This window comes from Astatotilapia calliptera, chromosome 16 (assembly GCF_964374335.1).
Source record: "Astatotilapia calliptera chromosome 16, fAstCal68.1, whole genome shotgun sequence".
Taxonomy (NCBI): Eukaryota; Metazoa; Chordata; class Actinopteri; order Cichliformes; family Cichlidae; genus Astatotilapia; species Astatotilapia calliptera.
In genome coordinates, this window is record NC_137437.1 from 23964121 (window position 1) to 23990045 (window position 25925).

The following is a 25925-nucleotide window of genomic DNA, read 5'->3' on the forward strand; positions in this document are numbered from 1 at the left end:
CAGTACAAATAGTTAGCGTCTTCACTTCTACTACATAAAGGATCAAGTTCAGGGTTTTCTTCCGTTTCTCGCGCATCTTGCTCAGAGTTATATATATATTCAGCTATGTCCGTGCTACATCACCCTGCACATTCCAAACGCGCGTCCACGTCAGAGACAAGTGGGAGTGGCTTGCAGCCTAATATACCGTAACAGCTCCGCGCCCACCTGACATTACTTACTCACTCGGACCACATTGACGGCCGTTGTGAGAGGTTACACATAACCTGAAGCCAGCTACAACTCGTTTTTTTTTTCTTTGACGGGCCAATCTACTAACAATCAACCATGGTAAGCATAACTCTGTCAGTAGTCAGTAGACTGTAAAAATATTTCCTCTCCAAAGTTTAGTAAAGGTTTATCATCTATGAAATATTTCCTAAGCAGGTGCATTTCCACAGTATGCGCCAACGAATCTATATGATCCAGATTTAAAGTGGGTGATGCAGGGATTCTTGTTACTGCTCCCCGTGTGGCCTCCTGCAGCAGAAATAGATTTTTAGCTCAATGATTGGCAGTAAAGCTGAGCTGACTGCTGTCCTGGATAAGCAGTGGTGATGATTAGACACTTTCACCTCACCAGAGAGAAGCTATACAAAGCAGATTTAACTCAGATAAAAACGGGGGGGATTTGTTGTATTAACAGTCTAGTGGTTTTCAAATTAGGGAACTGTTTGGTTCTTTCAAATAGCTTTGAGAATACGAATAAATAAAAATACTTCTTTGCTATTAAGGCGTGCGTTGATTACAACCATAGCCCGTTTGCAAGTGTGGCATGTCTCATATCTATCATCAAGTCCAAAGTAAGTCTCAGTGTGTAGTTCTGCAGAGCAGGAAATATTTTCCTATTTGTCATGTTAACCAAACAATGGCATAGATTAAATTCATGGCCTATTTTCTACTTTTTCAAAAATAAAAATTTAAAATATCATTTTTTAAAAATAGAAATCACCTGTTCATAATCAAATGAAACAAACCTTTCCCACCTGAGATGGATATGATCTTGGACCCTCAATTATTAGCTCTGATGTGCTCTGATGTGTGATTACTGTGTTATGTTGAATTTTTAGTGGCATATTTCACTGTCAGGAAATTCAGCTAACACACACATACCTGACCTTTTACCTCTGTTTGCTCTGTGTAGTGTAAACACAGCTTGTTAGCACTGTCAGTACTGCTTAAACCAAATGGTATCACTGTGTACACTACAGTATACCCAGCTTGATTAAATTTCTTTGGTGTATATATAACACTAAAGAAACAAATTAATTTACATAAATTCACAAACTTTACCTTTCCTTAAGCAATATATATTCCATAATCAGGCTAAGTATTACACTTAACGACAAGTTCAGGCACACCTAAACATGTTCTGGGAGTGCTAAGTTCAAAAGAGAGGCTTTCCTTTGATCCAAAATCTGCAGCGCAAATGTGCTGAAAGGTGACAGTTAAAACCGTGTTACATGAATTGTTGATGGTGCCATCAACCTGCTTGGCTAGTATTGCATCCTCACCATGCAGCTTTTCAAATAGGTCAGCAACTTTGATTTATTTTAAAAATATCATAAGTTAGACATATTAATTATTTATCAGAATCCAATGTTGAACCATCCCCAGAAACATGCTTTGGTTTATATCAGGAGCAACATCCCAGGATGGTCTTGATGAGAAACAATTAACTAGAAACTATGAATATCCATTAAGTAGGTTTTAGGTTAGATAAAGCAGATTCTGGGGCAAGTGTGGTATTATACAGTGCATGTGGCTCAAAACTAATGAATGTCAGACTGGCAAAATGTGTCTTACATGTTGGACCTGACCAAGGTTTATATACAGGCAGAAGTACTGGCACAAAGAAATGCAACTAAATGGTAATAACCAAATGTTCAACCAACATTCAAATATACAAGATGACCATTTATATGGCATATCTCTTGGAAGACCCTAAAACAATATGAACAAAATACATGACATATAATTCATCTGTTGATTCTTGATCTCTTTTTTTCCAAACGTGTACTGTGAGAGTGGGCGTTAAGAAATCAATTTTCATGCTTCCTGACCTAAAAAATCTTTTACAAATTTATTATGTCTTTATATGTTCCTTTCTTACACTCCGTATGTGTCAAGCTTGCGACTAGTTATTTCCAACGCAGGCTTTTTAATCACTGACAAAACTGGAATGTCAAGTAAGTGTTGAGACACCTCAGAGATGTTTGTTTTTCTCTCGACACACCCTAACAGTCTGAATAAAAATTTAGTTTGACAGTTGGAGAGAGATTTATCTATGACAAAGCCCTAAATACCTACAACTTACTGTACTCGTTATACTTAAAGACATAAAAATATCTCAGCTTCCAAACAGCAAAATCATTCTAACACACACTTTCAACAGATAAGTTACAAAAGGTCTACTGTTTTGGGGACTAGCAGTCAGTGTTTACAGGAATAGCCAGCCCTCACAGCTAGGTGTCAGGTTAGCACGAGGAACCAAAAATAACTGTTCCACAAAGCTCTGCTAACCTAGAAGCCCAGGCAAGTATGAGGGTCATCACCGAGAAGTCCGCAAGAAAAATGGCTATGTGAATTATAAGACTTACAATAGTGAATATATCCAAATATATTTGCTTCAATAAATGAAATATGGTCTCTAGACCACTTACACCACCAATACCATACTCTGAGTCACCATCTGTTCACAGAGAAAGAGAAAATTGGGGACATGTAAAAATAGCTGCCTGACATAAACTAGTGTGGAAATGCAGCGTACCACATGTGACAAGTTGTTGAAATACAAACTGGGTAGACTTATTTTTCATGTATGCCCCAAACAAAGATGGTTAGGTCAGAGTTTACACAAAATTCCCAGCAAGAGGCTAGCATTCAGTTTAAAGTTTTATGAGCTGGATCTTGAAGTTCAAAGACTAGGTTTGTTCTCTGGCATTACTATTATTGGAAAACATAGCGTTAACATAAAAATGCGAGACATCATCCCAGTAACTCAAAAAATGAATATTTTCAACATTTAAACGGCATGTCAGACTAATAATCTCACTGGTAGAAAAATCAAATTTTACCACAAAGCAGTCTGTCTCTGTGTGATCTAATACCCAAGACATGTAAAGTGATATAGCAAAAAGCCTTCTTTTGTTCTCTGTATAATGAATAGTTAAACCATTTTTTAAATTTATTTTAGGCTTCACATGCATAAAAATACTGAGGAAAACACAGTGCAGGCTTTGATTGCCAGTGGACTGTTGAGTTTTTTTTTATTTAGGTCATGTTTAAAGTATAACAAATGCTTAGTTGCTCTCTGGACTCGGCTTCCATTCCAGCTCCTGACTGCTCATAGCAAATGCATGACATCCAGTGACAGCTGCAGCAAAAATGTGTTTTGCTTGTTAATCTTCTTTCTCTCGCATCTTTGCTTCCATCTAGTGGCTGAGTTTCCAGATTGGTTCCTTGAATTCTGACAGCAATTGTAAAATATAATTATGCCCAAATTTGTGGTATTTTAGTGTAATCTGTGTTTCCTTTTCTCCTGTATGTATATATGTGTGAATATATACACGGAATTTATGTTATCTTGCTCATTTTTCTGTCTTGCAGCGTGAATGCATCTCTGTCCATGTAGGCCAGGCTGGTGTCCAGATGGGGAACACCTGCTGGGAGCTCTACTGTCTAGAGCATGGAATCCAGCCAGACGGCCAGATGCCTAGTGACAAGCCCATCGGTGGCCATGATGATTCCTTTACCACCTTCTTCAGTGAAACTGGGGCTGGAAAGTATGTCCCCAGAGCAATCTTTGTTGACCTGGAGCCCACTGTCATAGGTAAGTAGGGCTCTGAATTTGACCTTAATTTAACTAATAAAAAGCACTTCCTATAATAGATGAATTTGTATTCTTAGCGCTTGCTCTTTTGATTTCCCAGATGAAGTTCGAACAGGAACATATCGTCAGCTCTTTCACCCTGAACAGCTGATCTCAGGAAAGGAGGATGCAGCTAACAACTATGCCCGTGGACACTACACCATTGGGCGAGAGATCATTGACTCTGTCCTTGACAGGATCCGTAAACTGGTAATTGATTAAAGGGAATCCCCATGTTTTAATTAATGTTGCCCTCAACTGCACAAAATCTGACATTCAAACCCCACTCTGCACAAATAGCAAACTTTGTGATATTTTCTCCACACAGGCAGATCAGTGCACTGGTCTTCAAGGATTCTTGGTCTTTCATTCCTTTGGTGGAGGCACTGGCTCTGGTTTCACCTCCCTGCTGATGGAGAGGCTCTCTGTTGACTTTGGCAAAAAATCAAAGCTTGAATTTGCCATCTACCCAGCCCCCCAGGTTTCCACAGCAGTGGTGGAGCCTTACAACTCCATCCTGACCACCCACACCACCCTGGAGCACTCCGACTGTGCCTTCATGGTGGACAATGAGGCCATTTATGACATCTGCCGCAGAAACCTTGATATTGAACGTCCTTCCTACACCAATCTCAACCGCCTTATTAGCCAAATTGTCTCGTCTATTACAGCCTCACTTCGTTTCGATGGAGCTCTGAATGTTGACCTGACAGAGTTCCAGACCAACTTGGTGCCCTACCCTCGTATCCACTTCCCTCTGGCCACCTATGCTCCGGTCATCTCTGCTGAGAAAGCCTACCACGAGCAGCTGTCAGTGGCTGAGATAACCAATGCCTGCTTTGAACCAGCTAATCAAATGGTGAAGTGTGATCCTCGTCATGGTAAATACATGGCCTGCTGTCTGCTGTATCGTGGTGATGTGGTGCCCAAAGATGTCAATGTGGCCATTGCGGCAATCAAGACCAAACGCACCATCCAGTTTGTGGACTGGTGCCCCACTGGCTTCAAGGTGGGTATCAACTACCAGCCTCCAACTGTGGTTCCTGGTGGAGACCTGGCCAAGGTGCAGAGGGCTGTCTGCATGCTAAGCAACACCACAGCCATCGCTGAGGCCTGGGCCCGACTGGACCACAAGTTTGACCTGATGTACGCCAAGAGAGCCTTTGTTCACTGGTATGTTGGGGAGGGCATGGAGGAAGGAGAGTTCTCAGAGGCCAGAGAAGATATGGCTGCTCTGGAGAAGGATTATGAAGAGGTGGGGATTGATTCATTTGAAGAAGATGAGGAGGGAGAGGAATATTAAACAGGGTCAGCTGTAATTTACTGTTTTCAGGGGGAAATTAATCGTGGTAGTAGTTATTTATTGGAGGGGGGGAGATAATATTTTGGATTTTAATCCAGAAATGTAACTTTTTATTTACACTTTAAAACAGAAAAGTCTACCTAAAATCTATATCTGTTTTGCCAATAGCTTTTATGTTTGTTAGGTTCTGTTAATATAATAAGTGAGTGAATCTTTATTTTTTGAACTATTGTGGCTCAATAAATCTCTCCCAAGATATAGATTCTTTTCTTTTTTTTAACCCAATGCATCTCAAGAAGTATTTTATTGTGTGTGTGTGTGTGTGTGTGTGTGTGTGTGTGTGTGTGTGTTCTTGTAACCTGTTAAAATCAGCATGATACTGCCATCTATTGGAAGTTATTCACCTTTCAGGACACAAAGTTGTCTCGTCAATTGGGTAACTTCTCAGTTTCTTTGAAATACGAAACACATGATTGTTTAGACTTGTTGATTTCTTTAGAAAAGTGGGTGTGTTTTAGAATTTGCTGGGAGTTGTTTCCAGCCACAAATACCAGCTCCTCGATCTCCTGATATTACTCTGTCAAGCTGGAGTGACAGCCACTGTAACAAGTTACATAGAAGCTGAAACCAGTTGGGACTCGCTCTTCATTGAGGGCCAATCTACCAACAATCAACAATGGTAAGCATAATTCTGTCAGTAGACTGTGAAGAAATTTCTTCTTCAAACTTTAGAAAGGTTTATCTTCTATGAAATGTTTCCTTAGAGGTGCATTTCTGCAATATGTGTCAACGAATGTTCAGTAGATCTATTTAAATGCTCCAGATTTAAAGTGGGTGATGCAGGGATTCTTGCTACTGCTCCCCGTGTGGCCTCCTGCAGCAGAAATAGATTTTTAGCTCAATGACTGGCAGTCAAGCTGAGCTGACTGCTGTCCTGGATAAGCAGTTTTGATGATTAGACACTTTCAACTCATCAAGAGATGACCATTAAAATTACAATGGAGATTTAATGTAGATATTAAAGAAAGAAAGAAAATCTTTTTATTAGGTCTATAGTGTTTTTCAAATTTAAGGACATTTTTTGGTTCTTTCAAATAGCAATTAAGGATACTAATAAAAAATACAAACAAATCACTTTCATCTATGACCTGGTTACTTTCTATAACCAAAGTTTAAAACATTACAAAGATCACATGTTACTAATCAAATGGCACAAATACCTCCTACCTGAAAGAGACATGATCTTGTAGCCTATAATACTAATAACTAAAGAAATAAAAAGCTAATAATTGTTTGTTACAATGTGTGGTGATTAAAACCATAGCCTTTAAGTCAGTGTGGAATGTAAGTGTATCTTTTACATCTATCAACCTGCAGAACAGGAAACATTTTTCCTTTAAAATTCAAGTAGCCCTGTTAAACATGCAGGTATGTACAGCATTTGCAGATTAAATTAATGGCCTGGTTAATACATTTTTTTTAAAGTTTTAGAATTACTCTTAATAATCAAGCATGCTGAGACATGACCTTGCAGCTTCTACAAATGGCTGCTGATGCACTGCATTTTTAGTCACATATTTCACTGTCAGAAACTTCTGCTCATTTGTGCTGTTAAAATTGCATTATAAATTCATAAATATGCCATTCCTTGTGAAATATATTCGGTGTAAATATTGCACTGTGTTTAAAGAAAAGGTCACAGAGATACACAAAAATATGTTCTGAGAGTAAATTAAAAAGATTCCTTACATGCCAAGTGTGCTGAAAGGTAGTTAAAACTGTGTGCAACAGTAGTTCTAATCTGAAATGACATGAATCTTTGATGCCACCATCAACCTCTATAACCTTATATTTTGAAGGGTAGATTTTATCCAAAGAGTTATAGTGGGATGCAAAAGTTTGGGCAACCTTGTTAATAGTCATTTTCCTGTATAAATCGTTGGTTGTTACAATTAAAAAAAAAAAAAAAAAAAAAAAAGAAAGGGACAAACAGTGATATTTTTAGAAACAAAATGAAGTTTATTGGATTTACAGAAAGTGTGCAATAATAGTTTAAACAAAATCAGGCAGTTGCATAAATTTGGGCACGACAACAAAAAAAAAAAAAAAAAAATTAAATCAATATTTAGTAGATCCACGTTTTGCAGAAATTACAGCCTCTAAACGCTTCCTGTGGGTTCCAATGAGAGTCGGGATTGTGGTTGAAGGTATTTTGGACAATTCCTCTTTACAAAAATTCTCTAGTTCATTCAGGTTTGATGGCTTCCGAACATGGACAGCTCTCTTTAACTCACACCACAGATTTTTAATAATATTCAGATCTGGGGACTGAAATGGCCATTCCAGAATGTTGTATTTGTTCCTCTGCATGAATGCCTTAGTGCAGAGGTAGGGAACTCCAGGCCTCGAGAGCCGGTGTCCTGCAGGTTTTAGATGTGTCCTTGATCCAACACAGCTGATTTAAATGCTAAACTACCTCTTCAACATGTCTTGAAGTTCTACAGAGGCCTGGTAATGAACTAATCATCTGATTCAGGTGAGATCTAAAACCTGAAAGACACAGACTCTCGAGGACCAATGTTCCATACCCCTTCCTTAGTGGATTTTGAGCAGTGTTTCTGGTCATTGTCTTGTTGAAAGGTTCAACCCCAGCGCAGTGTCAGCTTTGTCACAGATTCCTGGACGCTGGTCTCCAGAATCTGCTGATACTGAGTGGAATCCATGTGTCCCTCCCCTGACAAGATTCCCAGTCCCTGCACTGGCCACACAGCCCCACAGCACCTTATTCCAGAATGAAGCTGGCTTGTCCAAATGTGCTTTAGCATACCTCAAGCGGCTCTGTTTGTGCTGTGGGCGGAGAAAAGGCTTCCTCTGAATCACTCTCGCATACAGCATCTCCTTGTGTAAATTCCGCCGAATGGTTGAACGATGCACAGTGACTCCATCTGCTGCAAGATGATGTTGTAGGTCTTTGGTGCTGGTCTGTGGGTTGACTCTGACTGTTCTCACCATTCGTCACTTCTGTCTATCCGAGATTATTCTTGGTCTGCCACTTTGAGCCTTAACTTGAACTGAGCCTGTGGTCTTCCATTTTCTCAATATATTCTTAACTGTGGAAACAGACAGCTTAAATCTCTGAGACAGCTTTCTGTATCCTTCCCCTAAACCATGAGGGTGAACAATCTTTGTCTTCAGGTCATTTGAGAGTTGTTTTGAGACCCCCATGTTGCTACTCTTCAGAGAAACTTAAACGAGGAGGGAAACTTACAATTGACCCCCTTAAATACTCTTTCTCATTATTGGATTCACCTGTGTATGTAGGTCAGGGTTCACTGAGCTTACCAAGCCAATTTGAGTGCCAATAATTAATGTACAGGTTTTGGAATCAATAAAATGACAACAGTGCCCAAATTTATGCACCTGCCTGATTTTGTTTGAACAATTATTGCACATTTTCTGTAAATCCAATACATTTAATTTCACTTCTCAAATATCACTGCGTGTGTCTCCTATATGATATATTTAACTGACATTTTTTTTATTGTAACAACCAACGATTTATACAGGAAAATAATGACTATTAACAAGGATGTCCAAACTTTTGCATCCCACTGTATAACAGGAGAAACATCCCCTGCATGGTCTGGATGAGAAACACTCAACATAAAACTGTGAATATCCACAAAGTAATGCATTTGATTCATGCTAAACTATATTAGTTACAAAGTTTAAACTCTTAGACTGTCGGTTGTGACTGCAAAGAGAATTGCTTGATTCATAGAATTGGAAAGCACAGATACAGTCAGGATAAGCATGATGGTCCTGACTACGGTTATTCTACATGCAAAACTATAGTGACCTAACGAAAAAGAAGTAAATGATTATTACAAAAGATTCAAATAACACTCAAACATACAAGATGTTGTCAAATGCATGTTAAGGTCAAAAACAACAAAACATTTGGCAGTGAATCATTATTTCTCATCTTCTCATATTTTAAATTCATTATGTACATCTTCCAGGTCTTACTGTGACAAGAAATAAGCAAGCCAACACTTCCTGAAGCGGAAGTTTACTGTTGACTTTATTTTGCTTGTTCTTCCTTGTAATCTGTTTCTGGTAGATTTGTGAGTATTCATTTCAACCTGCATTTTTCTGTTACCAACAAAAACTGGAATATCAAGTCAGACATGTTTGTAGTTTTGTACACGCATGTTTGAAAATTAATTAAAAAAAAAAAAACAGAGACAGAGAGGCATTTGTCTTTGACAATCCCTAAATAATAGTTAATTATCATACTTGCAGTTATCAAAATCTCTCAGTTTACAAATAGTAAAATCAAGGTAACACACACTTTTTACAGATTTGCTGCAAAGGTTTACCTGACAAGGACCACTGTTTTGATGATCAACAGTCGGTGTTTATTGGAACAGCAACCACTCACAGCTTGGTGATAGGTTAACATGAGAAACCTAAAATAAATACTACACAAAGCTTTGCTAACTGATAAATCTGCAAGGAAAATGACTGCGTGACAAATGCAACAGTAAATATATGCAAGTATATTTTCTATAAAATCACTCTGATAACTTGGCTGATAAATGATACATAAATATTTTCTGTGCTAAAGTTCATAAAATGATACAAGTCCCTTTTCTTTAAACTTTGTTTTGACAGCTCAAGGTCATTATGTGTAAAAAATAATGTGTAGTCAACGCACCTAATGGTGACATAATGGTAAACCAAATAAACTGGAAGTCTAAAGGTCACAAGAAAAGGGGTTTTCAGTGATATACCGGATATGTTTCTAACCAATATTTTGCCAATACTATAGCAGGCAGGCATTTTTTAATTGTTATGGTCATGGTAACAAACAAAAAGCCAAATAGATTTTTAGAAAAACATCCAAAAAAATGTCTCATTTGGCACTGATGAACTCATTTATTTCTTTTCATTACCATCATCATCCTGCATTTTTAAATCTAAACACACACACACACACACACACACACACACACACACAAAACAGCAGTAACTTGCTTTACATTGTCTCTCCTGTCTTTTGATAAGTATGCTGGAATCAAGAGAGTGGATAATAACAAGTCTTGTGTTGTATTTTTACTGTTAACTGTGAATGCTAGAGTCATTAAAACAGTAGCTTTTCAATAACACTACATATATGCATACTGTTATTGCAGTTCTTACTAACTTGAATCTCAAAGTAAGAGACTTCATTGTCTGAATAATACTTATGAAAAGTGTTTAGTTGATTTATCAGTTCATCAGCTAAATATTATTTCATGGCTGCTGTCAACTGTTGCATAAAAGAACCTGGTGCAGCTTTGCGATTTCAAATACAAATGTCATAGGGCTTATTAGGTCTATAGTCCCAAATATTTTCCAAAGGATATGCAAAGCAATTAGTGCTTTTCAATTAGAGGGCCTGGCAAAAGGACTTCTTAAATTTAAGTGGTGCAGAAACACAATGCACACAATGTCTGCTACTGTCATGTTTGTGGAGAACAAAAAAGAAAAAAGAAAACAACTACAGAATAGGAATTAATTTCCAGCCAAAGAAAATGTATACAACATTTGTTTAATTCAGTCAAGGAACTACCTTAGTCAGAGACACTGTGGGTATCATTTGTCACATTTTCAAACACATATACCGTCCTGGACTACACCTCCACTTTTTTTCTCCTTTCTGTTTTTTTTATGAATGCTTTGCATTTGCATACACCCAAAAAAGTCACTTGGATGAATGATGAAACATTTCACCCACTAAAAGCACTATGTTCAAACGAACACTGCCAATTTTCTGGTATTAAATATCTTCCTTTTTTGGTAGCAAAAAGATGTTTGTTGCAGAGTATAAACATACACAAGCAATTGGTTAACAAACATATAATGTGGATCTCTGTCTGTGCAAACATAAATGAACAGATATTGCTTCGCCTTTGAGCTACATGTGGTTTTAGGGATAGTCCAGAGGCAGGATTTCCCAAGATTTGTTATGCTATTGTTCATGTTTTGTCTTGGTATTTTTCATCATGTTATCTTTCATCATGAAAAATAGATCTGGAAAGAAATATTTTATTAAATAAAGAAATTGATTGAAAAAATGAAAATATTGGGCTACACTTTGTTAAATACAGTATTGATGTATGGACAGCTGCAAAAACAGAATAAAATAATTACATTTGTTAAAGGGTGCCTGGTGTTCCGATCATACTAAAATAGTTAAAATGGCATTTTTCTGTATGTACAACATAATATCCTGCTCATATTTTTGTAAAACAGTGAAAAGGTTAGTCTGTTACACATACATTGATTCTCTGTAGAAAGTATGGCTGTGTGCAGTCTGAATTATATACATTTACAACAATGCCAGATCTGTAAAATGGGTTCTTCCACTGAGAGCTCCTATTCAAACTGATGACAGTGCTGGGTAGATGATTGAGGGGGGGAAATACAGTTTTCTGCTCAGTAAGACGAGACAAGACATCAAAATTATAAAATCAGAGAAGTGGAATTGAAAAACAACAAAAAAAAATATCCTATTGGCTTGATAATGACATTGCAGGTTTACCAGGTGGTATGTGTGTGTGTTCATAACCCAATTGACCCAAATACCTCTAGATGGCACTGCAATGCAGGCACTGGCGAAACAGTCAAAGCAAAGTCTGACGTCCAGCCACATGATTTAGAGTTATTATAGTTTATCCTGAGACAGACTTTAATATGTATCAGTCAGAAACTCCTTAACAAGAAAGAAATCTAAACAACAGTTGTTGAGATATTTCACTTAATAACAAGTCAGATTCTCATTGTGAGATTAAACGTAAAACACTCCGAGAATCACTTGTTTTCAAATTCCAAACAGCACTGAAAACTATCTTCTTTCCAGAAATGCAGTCTTGGACACAGCCATAGGCACCGCCTCTCTTCTTTTACTGCAAAAGGCTTCACCTCCTCATGGGCAAGGCTAATACTTAGGAGTCATTAGGGCCACAAAGCACCTTTCTCCTAAAGTCTCACCCTTATCAAGCTGGCTCAGACAGAGGTCCCCTGTAGCATAACTGAAGATGTACCCCTATCTTCCACTCAATCCATAAGGCTCTGGGGGCCACACATTCTGAAGACACTAAAGTGGTGGGTTACTGCAGGGATGCATCACATTTCCCTTTGGAGAATCAGGTCAAGTTTCTCAACAGATTGTCATATGGCGAACTGAGGTTTTGCTTCTTCTTTTTTAAATCTTCTGCATGGTTTGAGATTATTTATTTAGCACTCGCAGATCAATTAGACTTTATTTTGTCACCCATTGCTACATAGATACATAATTTCTTACAATCCTTGCAGTTCAACTTGTTGTCACGGTTCTGGGTCGGTTTGACCCAGCATTTTGAGTTTCTGATGTCTTGGTTTATTTTGGCACTATGGGCTGCCCTTTGATACGCTTGTGCTTTGATTGTTATTGGAATTCTAGATTTCTGTTTATCCGTGTTTAAGGATTTGTTGCCTCATGTATAGTTTGGGTTCCATGTGTTATTTTCTGTCTGCCTCTCAGTGTTGAGTCTGTGTGTGATGGTTTCTGGTTTCCTGTTTTACTTTGAAAGTTCATGTCTCATGTCAGTGCGTTCAGTTTTACCTCTCCCCTGTCTCGTTAGCCTGATTTCTCCCAGCTGTGTCTCCCTCCTGTTGCCCATTCCCTGATTACTCCCCTGTGTATATAAGCCCTGTGTTTTCCTGTGCTCCCTGTCATGTTGTACCTTCAACTTGTTATGTGTTCATGATTTCCAGTCCGCCAGCACCTCAGCTTAGAATTTTGTTTTGCTTTTGTGAGTCTTATTTTATGTAGAAGGTTGTCCAGCAATAAAGCTGCGTTTTCAGTTTAAATCTTGTCTCCAAAGAGTCCTGCGTTTTGGGTCCACCACTCCTGCCTGCCTGCCACACAGCCACCATGACTCTTGTTTACCATTACCTCAGTGTCATGTTACCTCATGTGGACTAAACAACAGCCACCTTTTTGTTTATTTTTATGTCATCCTGACCTTAAATTCCGGTAGATATTGTCTACATGATCCATGAGCTGTTAAAACAAAGTCTAAAAAAACACTGGTAGAAAGCAGTTTGGCTCTTTGTGGTGTACTAGCCAAGACATAAAAGGATAAACCCCAAAGCTTTATATTTTTTTTCTCTAGCTTATGACAGATAAATAAAAATATATTTTGTGCAGAATAAGTGCAGAATTTGACTGCCATTGTTTGTTTGTTTTTGAGCTCCTGACTGATCTTTGCAGGTACATAAATAACATCTAGTGACAGCTGCCATTTTGCTTGTTTTTTTCTTTCTTAAATATCTCTTTGCTTCCATCTAGTGGCAAAATTTCCAAATTGCTTCCTAGAATTGTTCAGCATGTGTACAATGTCCAAATGTGGTATTTTGGTGTTTTCTTTTCATAAACATATACTGTTTTGTTTTGGGGCATGGGGGGATTGTTTTGTCTTTTGCAGCCCGAATGCATCTCCATTCATGTAGGCCAGGCTGGTGTTCAGATAGGAAACACCTGTTGGGAGCTTTACTGTCTAGAGCATGGAATCCAGCCAGATGGCCAAATGCCTAGTGACAAGCCTATAGGTGGCAACAATCATTGCTCTAGTGCTTTATTCAGTGAAACAGAGGCTGGGAAGTATGTCCCCAGAGCAATCTTTGTTGACCTGGAGCCCACTGTCATAGGTAAGTAGTGCTCTGAATCTGAGCTTAATTGAACTAAAAGCTTTTAACTAAAAACACTTCCTATAACAGACGAGTTTGTGTTCTCTTTTAATTTTCCAGATGAAGTTCGAACAGGAACATATCGTCAGCTATTTCACTCTAAACAGCTGATCTCAGGAAAGGAGGATGCAGCTAACAACTATGCCCGTGGACACTACACCATTGGGAGAGAGATCATTGACTCTGTCCTTGACAGGATCCGCAAACTGGTAGGCGAGTAGCCATTAGAGACAAGAACTTGCAATCAAGCCTAATCAACCACCAGTCTTAGTGTTTGTTTTTTTTCTCCATATCTACAGGCTGATCAGTGCAATGGTCTTCAAGGATTTTTGGTCTTTCACTCCTTTGGTGGAGGAACTGGATCTGGCTTCACCTCCCTGCTGATGGAGAGAATCTCTGTTGAGTTTCGCAAAAAGTCAAAGCTTCAACTGGCTGTTTCCCCTGCCCCTCATGTTTCCACAGCAGTGGTGGAACCTTACAATTCCATCCTGACTGCCCACACCACCCTGGAGAACTCTGACTGTGTGTTCATGGTGGACAATGAAGCCATTTATGACATTTATCGAAGAAACCTTAATATTGAACGTCCTTCCTACACCAACATCAACCGGCTTATTAGCCAAATAGTCTCATCCATTACAGCATCACTTTGTTTTGATGGAGCCCTGAATGTTGACCTGACAGACTTCCAAACCAACTTGGTGCCCTACCCTCGTATCCATTTTTCTCTGGCCGCCTACGCCCCGGTCATCTCTGCTGAGAAAGCCTACCATGAGCAGCTGTCTGTGGCTGAAATCTCCAATGAGTGCTTTGAACCCTCAAACCAGATGCTAAAATGTGATACTCGTCAAGGTAAATACATGCTCTGTTGTCTGCTGTATCGTGGTAATGTGGTGTCCAGAGATATCAACTCTGCTATCAGAGCAATCAAGACCAAACGCACCATTCAGTTTGTGGATTGGTTGCCCACAAATTTCAAGATGGGCATCAACTACCAGCCTCCAACTGTGGTTCCTGGTGGAGACCTGGCCAAGGTGCAGAGGGCTGTCTGCATGCTAAGCAACACCACAGCCATCGCTGAGGCCTGGGCCCGACTGGACCACAAGTTTGACCTGATGTACGCCAAGAAAGCATTTGTTCACTGGTATGTTGGGGAGGGCATGGAGGAAGGAGAGTTCTTAGAGGCCAGAGAAGATATGGCTACTCTGGAGAAGGATTATGAAGAGGTGGCAGGTATCAATTCATTTGAAGATGATGATGAATATTAAAATGCATTATATCTTATTTGTTATTTTCTGGGATAAAACTAATATTGGTTATTTATTATTTGTAGAAGTGAGATTAAAACGTTAAATTCTAATCAATTTACTTTTATTTACTCTCGATACCTACAGACTCTGTAGGTTGTTTAGTTTGTAGCACTATGATAAAAAGTAAAATAAACTGTTTTGAACTGTTGTTGCTCAAAAAATTGCTTCCAAAATACAGTACTATATAAAATGCTTGAGTGATCTGTCATTTCTTTTTTTCTTTTTCAAGAAATCAAACTTTATATTAATGTTTTCAAATTATGTTGAGCAATAGTTCTCCAAGCTTTTATAGGTCTTTCAAAGGCTTTTTTTGGACGTGTGCTGACCATTTTCAGAGGAATGTTGGGTTACTGGGTTTTTTTTTAACCAATTAATAATACCCTTTAAATTGTTCAATCATGAAAATTCACTGAACTCAGTGGCTAAATTAATACTGTACTTACACATAACAGACAGCTTTGCCTAAAACCATTTTTTGTCTTTTTTGAGTCAAACTAAAACAATTTAGTTTGATCTGTAATTATATTCATTTTCCTCTTCCCTTCTCCTCATGCATTCAAGAATCCATTCTATCTTACCATAGGTCTTTTTTTAAACAAAGAAATAGTTTATGTTCAGGGCTCAGTAACCATCATCAGCTACTTTCTTGGTTGCTTGAAAATATCAGATTCACACAAAAACATTTCAGTAAGGGGACATTGTGTGTTGTAGCCTCCTGTGTTTTTTCAACCATGCTGTGAAATGCCTCCCCTAAATTCTGTGTGCAGCTCACAGAGAACGTAATTCTCAAACTCAAATTTAAGTAAAATATTTACTCTTCAACACTGTAAGCAGGGATTAAAGTGGGAAGGTGTCACTTCATTTATTGAAGACTTTTGATCTTGATAGGCAAGCTAGTGTTTAATTAGTTAATTTTTCCTGTCCTGCAACCTGGCGATCCTTGCAGTGACAGCATGGAGATTCTCTCTCAATCATAACAAAATAATTACATGCCACAACCCGCTTATACATTCAACACTTTTGGCTGTATGAAAAAACGCAGTTTAGTCCAGGCATACTCTGATGGTGCAGTGTTAAGTTAAATCAAAGATAGCATATATCAAGTATTTTATATGTTATCAAGTATTTTACTTTAAGGTAATATTTTGATTAGATTCACTCACCTAATTCTACCTTTGACACTAGCTTTATCCTGTCTAGGGGTTGGAAATTAGCCATATAACTTGTGAAATATCTACTTAAAAAAGTCTGATTGTGAATATGGCAGCACAGCACTGCCTGCACAGAAAGGAAGTATGTAGCAGTCAACTAGATATTTATATTTTAAAAATGTAAGTTATCTACATAGATAAACAAAACAAGAACAACAAATCTTTTGCACTCTGGCCTCGTTTTTGTCGTCTGCGTCTGCGATTGCTGGTTGCCCGGCAACCATGCAGACGCTTCCGGAAGTGCGTGGCTCAGAGTCAATATGGCGCAGAGCGTACTGAATAGACTACTGATGTTATTTGCTTCAGCGTGTTCTTTCAGTTCGTTCTTGCTGTCAGTTTTCGTCGCCCTTTCCGTATTCGATGAAGGAAATAGTGATAATGTATTTAGCGCAAGCCAGACGGTTACTGCACCCGTCGCTGCCGCCAGGGATTTGCGGTAAGTTTATAGCGTAACGGTGGGCTAACCAGCAATGCTAACGTAAATTTGGAAGCAGCTGTTCATTTAACCGTACAGGCAGTGTTTCTTTGTAGTTAACACGTCGGGTTTTTTTTTCTTTTTGGCCTTTTAAGTCTATATTGATATCGTGCCAGCTTTGACTATGTCAAACGTCATCTTAATCTATTAAAAAAATTTACAATTTAATGCCTTCTTCCATAAAATTACCACAAATCCAGAACAGCCAGAACATTTTTGTTCTATAGTGGAGTTCTGAAACAACATGATTTCATTTGTGTTTACCTTTAATGCAGAATTTAGTGTTCTGGTTATTGTATGTGTATTATTGCTTTCTGTAGTTAGGTGATATGTATAAGTTATTTGTACCCATGCTTATTTGTTTGATCAGACTGTAACTTCCAGAATTGTTAAACAGCCTGCTGTAACAAAAAAAAGAGAGAAAACAACTGCCTGGGTCACTAAAAGCTAAATTTGCAACAGTGAGTAAGGCTTTCTAAAGTTTTAAGGTGGTACCTCAATTTTGGAAAGTATTAGCTACAGTATACAAATAATGTGTTATGCCTTTGTCTTGTCACCACAGGTACCTTTTGTATGATGTAAACCCTCCAGAGGGTTTCAATCTGCGCAGAGATGTCTATATTCGCATGGCTTCTCTGGTCAAGACATTGAGGAAAGAAGGAGATGACTGGGTGTTGGTGCTTCCCCCATGGGGTCGCCTTTACCACTGGCAGAGCCCTAACCTCCATCAAATCCGCATTCCATGGGGGGAGTTCTTCAGCCTTACTAGCCTTCAGGCCAACGTACCTGTTATTGAGTATGAAGAATTCATTGCTGGTGAGCATTTGGATGGGTGATGCAGACTAGGTTTCATTTTCATTTTTTTGAAAGAGATATATCTACGGTAATATATATAAAAAAATTCCCTTCCTGCCCCTGCTGGCGGTCTATCCTTCACGCTCAGGTCCTCTGGGAGCTTGAGGGTCCTGCGCTCTTCTGGACAGAGATCTCGGATGTTGTTCCTGGGATCTGCTGGAGCCACTCGCCTACCTTGTCCTAGGAACAGTTAAGATAGTGCGCAGGACCCTTAAGCTCCCAGGCCTCTGGACCCGAGCTTGAAAGGGAGTTTCAAGCTCAATAAATTAAAATATATAAATTAAAACCTTTTCCAACACAATTATTTGTTTATGGCAAACTGAACTCTCCTTGGTGTAGAAAATGGAGGCCCGTTTATAGACCATGTTCTGGTACTGCAAAACTATGCGGAAGGATGGACTGACGGAAAATGGGAGGAAAAGGTTGACGAGCGGCCATGCATCGAGAAGTTGATGTACTCCAAAGATAAACATGGCTACTACAGGTGATTAAACAATGCAGAAAACCAGCAACATTTATAAAACATTGCATTACGAATACAATACCACTCATACATTTTGTTACACACAACAACTAGATGCCATTATCTGTATCATGACAGGGGTCAGAAGTAAAGATGTGGGTATTAGTGTGATGAATATATTTGTTTTTTAGTAACAAAGATGTAATTACACAAGAAAATACACAAACCTACTTCATGTCTACAGTACTTTGCAAAAGTTTTGATTCACCCCTCATTTCTGTGAAATTTTCTTCCAAGGAGCCAGAAGTGGTCTTGAGAAATAGGTTTCCAAACCTTTTCAAGTTGTTTCAGGGTTTTTAAGTCTGGTCTTTCCACCTGGCCATTTTCAGAAAAATATTTTATGTTTGTTAAACCACTAGATACCACTTGACCCATGAATCATTAAAGCATAAAAAGCACCTGACTGATGGGATGAAGTAGTTTTGTGGCTACACATAACAGATAACTTAGCAAAGAACTTATTTTAAATTGGGGCTTGGGGATCAAATACTTATTTAACTCAATGACATGCATCAATTTATAATTTTAATTTAATGTGCCTTTATTTCTGGATTTTTGGTTGATATTCTATCTGTCGGCATTAAACTGAAACAACAAAAATTAGAGACTGTTCATTTCTTTGTAAATAAGCAAACTTACACATTCAGCAGTTATTTCCCCCCACTGTGTTTTGGCATGGTGCAGTGTGTCCTTAAAAAGTCCGAGGAAACTGGACAATTGGAGAACAAAAGAAGAAGTGCACACAGAATAAAATGATCTATTAGATTATAAAATATTGACTTTCAGTCTTCCTGGGACATATTACTGACATTTCTAGAAAAACATAAAGAAATGAGGTGTGGTTCGAGATCTTTGCACAATACTGTAGATAGCACATATTCACAGTTCTGTGTCTATCTGTGCCCACTACTTGCCACATGTATCTTGTCTGTTTTTTAGGGGCTGGTTTTGGGGATACGAAGAGACGAGAGCTCGAAATGTAACGTGTTTATCAGCACAAGGCCATGCATCCGTCATAGCACCGGTTCTTCAGAAAAACATTACAGCGACGTGAGTCTACAAAGGAACATGCTAATAAAAAAGTCACCAACCATACGTTATTGTTATTTGTTATCTGGCATCAGTCAAACGGTAAAAGCTGTTGAGTGATGCTGGTAAAACGTTTGGATTTAATGTAACATGTCTTCATTAAAAGTCACTATTTCCACCTTAAATTGAAATGACTTAAAACTCTAAAGAACTTTAAAACATTACATTAGTTCAACTTGGTGTACCATTTCAGTATAGGCATTACAATTAGACATTTCTATTCCTGGTGTGTAATTCAGAATACAAGTTAATATAAAAAAGTATGCATAATAACAGGGTGACATTGTCTCAACATAAAGCTGATCATATGATCATCATTTTAAAAAAATGATGATCATATGATCTTTTTTTTGGAACATGTCTGAAAGATGATCTCGCTTCATTATTATTCAGCTCTGCCATTACTCATAGCTCTGTCAGATTTTATGACACCTACAGTGGTAATCTTGTTTGCATGCTGTTGTTTTTGCAGATCTGTTATGCTCGACCGAGCAGAGACGCTCCTTCATGATCACTATGCTGGGAAGGACTACTGGAATGTAAGTCAAGAACTATAGAATTTTCAGTTCGTGATACGTCACGTCTTATGTTTCAGGTTAGGTTAGGTCATCATAGGCAGTGTTATTCTTCCTAGACTTTTTCTATGTGTAGTATACTGCAGCATTACTGTGGCATCACTGTATTGTTACTGATAATAAGTTACATTATGTATCTTTTGCATTTTCAAAAACAATGGGATTCTGGGAAATTTTGCTGTCTGTAAACTGTGGTCTGTGTCTATTCTAGACACGACGCAGCATGGTTTTTGCAAAGCACCTGCGTCTCATAGGGGATAACTTCAGATCAAGACATCTAAACTCTACAGATGAAACAGACCATACGCCATACAGCGAGGACTGGACTCGTATGAAGGTTTGACAGTGTCTTATAATAGTATATTTATGGGATTGTACTAGTTATGGGTGTGACCATTTTCCATGTTGAGCAGCATTTTAAAAAGTGATGTGCTATTTTTTGATCACTCCTCAGGCCAAGCCTGGCTCAGCTAAAGGTGGTTCATATCTGGGCGTCCACCTGCGCCGGAAAGACTTTATCTGGGGTCACAGAGAAGATGTGCCGAGTCTTAAGGGAGCTGTCAAAAAAATACGCAGCTTGATGAAAAAACATAAACTTGATAAAGTTTTTGTTGCGACAGATGCAGATGATGAAGGTAGTGACACACACACATTTTTAAAGATAGAGAAATTATACTTGTAATGCATTGAAGCTTCAGTGATTTGCATATTAAGTCAAGTTTTAGAACACTATTTTCTAGCTAATACTTATAATAAAATACAATCAGCTAATAATTCCTTTAACTCTTTGTCGGACGAGGGACCCTGTGTGGTAACTTGATTTACAAAATGTATAAATACAGTGGGGCAAAAAAGTATTTAGTCAGCCACCGATTGTGCAAGTTCCCCCACCTAAAATGATGACAGAGGTCAGTAATTTGCACCAGAGGTACACTTCAACTGTGAGAGATAGAATGTGAAAAAAAAATCCATGAATTCACATGGTAGGATTTGTAAAGAATTTATTCGTAAATTAGGGTGGAAAATAAGTATTTGGTCACCTCAAACAAGGAAAATCTCTGGCTCTCACAGACCTGTAACGTCTTCTGTAAGACGCTTTTCTGTCCCCCACTCGTTACCTGTATGAATGGCACCTGTTTGAACTCATCATCTGTATAAAAGACACCTGTCCACAGCCTCAAACAGTCAGACTCCAAACTCCGCCATGGCCAAGACCAAAGAGCTTTTGAAGGACACCAGGAAAAGTATTGTAGACCTGCACCAGACTGGGAAGAGTGAATCTACAATAGGCAAGCAGCTTGGTGTGAAAAAATCAACTGTGGGAGCAATCATCAAAAAATGGAAGACATACAAGACCACTGATAATCTCCCTCGATCTGGGGCTCCACGCAAGATCTCATCCCGTGGGGTCAAAATGATCATGAGAACGGTGAGCAAAGATCCCAGAACCACACGGGGGGACCTGGTGAATGACCTGCAGAGAGCTGGGACCAAAGTAACAAAGGTCACCATCAGTAACACACTACAACGGCAGGGAATCAAATCCCGCAGTGCCAGACGTGTTCCGCTGCTGAAGCCAGTGCATGTCCAGGCCCGTCTGAAGTTTGCCAGAGAGCACATGGATGATACAGCAGAGGATTGGGAGAATGTCATGTGGTCAGATGAAACCAAAGTAGAACTTTTTGGTATAAACTCAACTCGTCGTGTTTGGAGGAAGAAGAATACTGAGTTGCATCCCAAGAACACCATACCTACTGTGAAGCATGGGGGTGGAAACATCATGCTATGGGGCTGTTTTTCTGCCAAGGGGACAGGACGACTGATCCGTGTTAAGGACAGAATGAATGGGGCCATGTATCGTGAGATTTTGAGCCGAAACCTCCTTCCATCAGTGAGAACTTTGAAGATGAAACGAGCTGGGTCTTCCAACATGACAATGATCCAAAACACACCGCCCGGGCAACAAAGGAGTGGCTCCGTAAGAAGCATTTGAAAGTCCTGGAGTGGCCTAGCCAGTCTCCAGACCTCAACCCCATAGAAAATCTGTGGCGGGAGTTGAAAGTCCGTGTTGCTCGGCGACAGCCCCAAAACATCACTGCTCTCGAGAAGATCTGCATGGAGGAATGGGCCAAAATACCAGCTACTGTGTGTGCAAACCTGGTAAAGACCTATAGTAAACGTTTGACCTCTGTTATTGCCAACAAAGGTTATGTTACAAAGTATTGAGTTGTATTTTTGTTATTGACCAAATACTTATTTTCCACCCTGATTTACGAATAAATTCTTTACAAATCCTACCATGTGGATTCATGGATTTTTTTTTCACATTCTGTCTCTCACAGTTGAAGTCTACCTCTGGTGCAAATTACTGACCTCTGTCATCATTTTAGGTGGGGGAACTTGCACAATCGGTGGCTGACTAAATACTTTTTTGCCCCACTGTATATATATATATATATTGTAATATTGTCCAGTAATACTCTGTGGTTTAAATTTCTGAGTATTTCTGTGAGTTTTCAATAAATATTTAAAGAACAGTGCGAACATTTAGTAGTAGTTTATCTAATAGATAGTATACTTATATGATTTTATTATACTTGTTAATCTGTAAAATTTGCAGAAATAAAGGAGCTGAAAAAGTTGTTGCCAGACATAGTGCGCTTTGAGCCATCCACAGAGGACCTCGAACTCTTTAAAGATGGAGGAGTTGCCATAATTGACCAGTGGATATGTGCCCATGCAAGGTATATTTAGTTTCACGGTTTTAATACATTCAGTATTTAATGCATTATTTGATAACATTTGTGATAGTAGTAGTAATAAGGCAGGTTATTTATTTCAAAAAATATAAAATTACACATATATGACATGAAAATTGGTTAATTTGTCATTCCAGTCATTACAATTTTTAACATTAATATAACATTACGGTAGTGTTATTTTAGCTCTGTAGAGGAGTATTGAGTGAGAAAATATAAATAGATGATACATTTTGAGTTTTCAAATTTGTGGTGTTGCATGTCTTTCTAAACCGAGCAGCCTCAGCAGCAAGCACATACAGCTAATGGTAAGTTTCAAGGGGGAAATGTCATTCAGCCATTACCTATACTAAAAGGTAAATGCTGTCACATAGTGGCCAAACACCTTTATCCTTGAATGTAATGCACATTAGCTTGTCTGTGAAGGTTCTCAGTCATCCAGGTCATCGTAGTCAAAGGAGCTTGCAAAGAAAAGCGTCTGGACTTCTTTAAGTTACTTGAAGACGTTTCACCTCTCATCCGAGAAGCTTCTTCAGTTCTAAGGTCAAATGGCATTAAGGCCATCTATAATCCAGTTTTGAGATCCCTTCCCAGACGCCTTAATGCCCACTCACATCCTGGGCCATCTGATCTCAGGAATTCGCATGATAAGGTGGGGCCAGGTTTCACAATGAACTCACCCGAAACTCTGGCTGATTGGGACCCACACCCAGTTTCACACCTTGGCTCAGGCGATTAGAGGATCATCAGGGGTCCTTTTGTCCCTCTGTGGGGGTTACTCCCACTAGGTTTATATCTGGGACTCTCCACCATTTGACCTTAGAACTGAAGAAGCTTCTCGGATGAGAGGTGAAACGTCTTCAAGCAACTTAAAGAAGTCCAGACGCTTTTCTTTGCAAGCGCCTTTGACTGCACATTAGCTTGTAACTTATGGTAAAGGTGTTGTGTAGTTCAAAGTTCCCATTATTGTTGTGTACGGCTGTTCTTTATGATTTTGCCAGTAAACTAATTTAAGCTAAATGTAAAAATATCCCAAACTTTTTTCCCTTGAAATTAGACATAAAGGCACATTAATGTGCGTCAGTTTAAAAATGTTTGTTTGATTATTGTGGAAATACTAGTTCTTTAACCTATGCCCAACAGAAAATAGCTTAGATATTTCAATAGCTTTATCACTTGTTCCTGCCCATGGAAAATATTTCAACTTGAAAAACTACTCACGGTGACTCATGCTGTTCTCACCGTATTGCGTAGTTTTCATGGACACCATCTTTCTTTGAATTTATATTTTTCTACGTGTCTTTCCAGATTTTTTATTGGAACATCAGTTTCCACTTTCTCTTTCCGGATCCACGAAGAGAGGGAAATTCTGGGCTTTGACCCCAAAACTACATACAACCGTTTCTGTGGGGACACTGAGAAAGAATGTGAACAGCCCACGCACTGGAAAATTGTTTATTGATGTGACCATTAAGAGTTTGGTTAGACAAAGGCCAAATGCAGTGTTTGGAATCTTCAAGATATTTTAATAATTTTGTTGTTCATTTTTATTTACGTTTCATGGTTTCAGTGTTGTGCTGCCAGGTTTGAAAAGACCGCTCTTTTGGACTTTATGCTAAATAGGCAAAGGAGAGGACTTCCAAACATGTAAACAGTATTAATTAAATTTTCAAAAAATAAAGCTGCTTACATTTTAGTTTTTTAGATTGTATACGTGCTATTTTTTGTTTTGTTTTTTAACTGTATTTTTCATTTTTATTTGTATTCATGGCAATGGTGAACAGATTATCTTGTAATGGAACAAAGAGTATTAGACGGTGTATTCTCATTTTAAATCCAGTGGGGTTTTTGAGGGGAGTTTTTTGTTGTTTTTTTTTCTACAAATTGGTAATCAAAGGTTATACTGTGAATTAGATTAAGAAAACTTGCTTTTGTGAAGTGTCTTATCAAGAAGCACAATCAATTATGATTTTAGAAACACAAAAACGTTTCACTTTTTTTATACAGTATCTGCCCTTTCATAATATTGTCAGTATTGGAACGGTAGGAAATTAAAAAACAGAAGTCAAGCATTTTACTTTGTAAATACCACCATGATGAAGACGTTACAATGCCTAATTTTTCCAGCCTGATTTTTAAACCGCAAACTGTTTCCAAGCATACACGATGCAATCCTAATTTAAAGTACTACAGGGAGTGGTATTGGCATAACACAAAGAAGTCACACATAACTTGCCATCAAACTGGTACTGTACAAAAGACTTGCATGTTTTTTTCAAGGCACTTTTACCTATTACCTTCCACCCTGCCAGAAACCTACTAAAACTAAAATAAAATATTTTGTTATTTCAGAATCTGATTAATACCACCACATAATTCCAATTCTCTTCAACTATAATTAAGTTTCCCCGGTACATATGTAAATGGAGATGTTTAATCAAGCTAGTTTACTGAATTACCTACAAATTGATTTTTTTCTGTAATTGTTCTGTTGTTTCAAAGAAACAAAAAGTGTTGCCACCCCTCACTTTTTGGGAAAATGAAAAAAAAGATGTATTGTCTTTTTAAAATATGTGTAAACATTTAGTTTATAAAGAAAAAAAACCAAAACAAAAAAACCCCCTTATTATACCATTCTGTTGAGATTGAAAGTCAAGACTCTTACAGTCGTACTTCTCTCCCGATCTAATAGGTCAGTGTTAAGTGACTTAAACAAAAGACATTCCTCTGAAAACGGTCAGGTACAAAAACTGGACTGAAAACAAGAGACAAAGCAGCCAATATCCAAAGAAAACCTTTGAAAGATCTTTAAAATGACTGAAGAACTATTGTTCCAGACACTTTATTACAATAAAGTCTGTGTCCTTGAAGGAAAAATATAAAACAATGGCTTGCTCATGACTTTCACACAACATTGTCATGAAAACTAACTTTATATAGAGCAAAGTCAAAAACAAGAGTGTATTATACATCACTGGATTCCAGTAGCTAGTCGAATAAGCTTCCTGCGGTAAGACAGTACACTGCATAAAACAGCTGACATTTTTTTTCCAGCACACTGCAAGATCACAAACCAGTATTGCTAGTCATATGTCACCTATGGCCTTGCTGGGCATAGGTGAAATGGCCCAACCCTA

The 25925-nt window shown here is 38.4% G+C and overlaps 3 protein-coding genes across 7 annotated transcripts; all 3 read left to right on the forward strand.

The window, feature by feature from the left end:
• The first annotated feature begins 175 nt into the window (after window positions 1–175).
• LOC113008342 (tubulin alpha chain-like) lies at window positions 176–5471 on the forward strand. Its single transcript, XM_026145699.2, has 4 exons — window positions 176–330; window positions 3649–3871; window positions 3972–4120; window positions 4239–5471. The coding sequence occupies exons 1-4, from the start codon at window positions 328–330 to the stop codon at window positions 5211–5213; spliced, it is 1350 nt and encodes a 449-aa protein (XP_026001484.1). The 5' UTR covers window positions 176–327; the 3' UTR covers window positions 5214–5471.
• Window positions 5472–5595: 124 nt separating this feature from the next.
• LOC113008341 (tubulin alpha chain-like) lies at window positions 5596–15493 on the forward strand. 2 transcript variants are annotated; one of them, XM_026145698.2, is made up of 4 exons: window positions 5596–5892; window positions 13730–13952; window positions 14052–14200; window positions 14291–15493. In XM_026145698.2, the coding sequence occupies exons 1-4, from the start codon at window positions 5890–5892 to the stop codon at window positions 15257–15259; spliced, it is 1344 nt and encodes a 447-aa protein (XP_026001483.2). In that variant the 5' UTR covers window positions 5596–5889; the 3' UTR covers window positions 15260–15493. The 2 variants fall into 2 exon arrangements, with proteins under 2 accessions (XP_026001483.2, XP_026001482.2); XM_026145697.2 differs by having other exon boundaries at window positions 5596–13952.
• Window positions 15204–24484, forward strand: pofut2 (protein O-fucosyltransferase 2). 4 transcript variants are annotated; one of them, XM_026145701.2, is made up of 10 exons: window positions 16727–16948; window positions 17550–17803; window positions 18182–18326; window positions 19305–19415; window positions 19927–19993; window positions 20241–20366; window positions 20484–20664; window positions 22650–22773; window positions 23069–23096; window positions 24097–24484. In XM_026145701.2, the coding sequence occupies exons 1-10, from the start codon at window positions 16773–16775 to the stop codon at window positions 24166–24168; spliced, it is 1284 nt and encodes a 427-aa protein (XP_026001486.1). In that variant the 5' UTR covers window positions 16727–16772; the 3' UTR covers window positions 24169–24484. The 4 variants fall into 4 exon arrangements, with proteins under 4 accessions (XP_080146780.1, XP_026001486.1, XP_026001485.1 ...); XM_026145702.2 differs by lacking the exon at window positions 23069–23096 and adding an exon at window positions 17358–17448 and having other exon boundaries at window positions 16912–16948; XM_080290654.1 differs by lacking the exons at window positions 16727–16948; window positions 23069–23096 and adding an exon at window positions 15204–15224.
• Window positions 24485–25925: the final 1441 nt, after the last annotated feature.

What these genes read in the sequence shown, in the direction of transcription:
- LOC113008341 (XM_026145697.2), top strand. Translation starts at nt 13,703, where the DNA reads ATGGGGGGATTGTTTTGTCTTTTGCAGCCCGAATGCATCTCCATTCAT. An exon ending in CCTGGAGCCCACTGTCATAG is followed by an intron (nt 13,953 to 14,051) that starts GTAAGTAGTGCT and finishes TTAATTTTCCAG; the next exon opens with ATGAAGTTCGAACAGGAACA. An exon ending in TTGACAGGATCCGCAAACTG is followed by an intron (nt 14,201 to 14,290) that starts GTAGGCGAGTAG and finishes CCATATCTACAG; the next exon opens with GCTGATCAGTGCAATGGTCT.
- pofut2 (XM_026145700.2), top strand. Translation starts at nt 16,773, where the DNA reads ATGGCGCAGAGCGTACTGAATAGACTACTGATGTTATTTGCTTCAGCG. An exon ending in CTGGGAAGGACTACTGGAAT is followed by an intron (nt 19,994 to 20,240) that starts GTAAGTCAAGAA and finishes TGTCTATTCTAG; the next exon opens with ACACGACGCAGCATGGTTTT. An exon ending in GACAGATGCAGATGATGAAG is followed by an intron (nt 20,665 to 22,649) that starts GTAGTGACACAC and finishes TAAAATTTGCAG; the next exon opens with AAATAAAGGAGCTGAAAAAG.
- LOC113008342 (XM_026145699.2), top strand. An exon ending in CCTGGAGCCCACTGTCATAG is followed by an intron (nt 3,872 to 3,971) that starts GTAAGTAGGGCT and finishes TTGATTTCCCAG; the next exon opens with ATGAAGTTCGAACAGGAACA. An exon ending in TTGACAGGATCCGTAAACTG is followed by an intron (nt 4,121 to 4,238) that starts GTAATTGATTAA and finishes TTCTCCACACAG; the next exon opens with GCAGATCAGTGCACTGGTCT.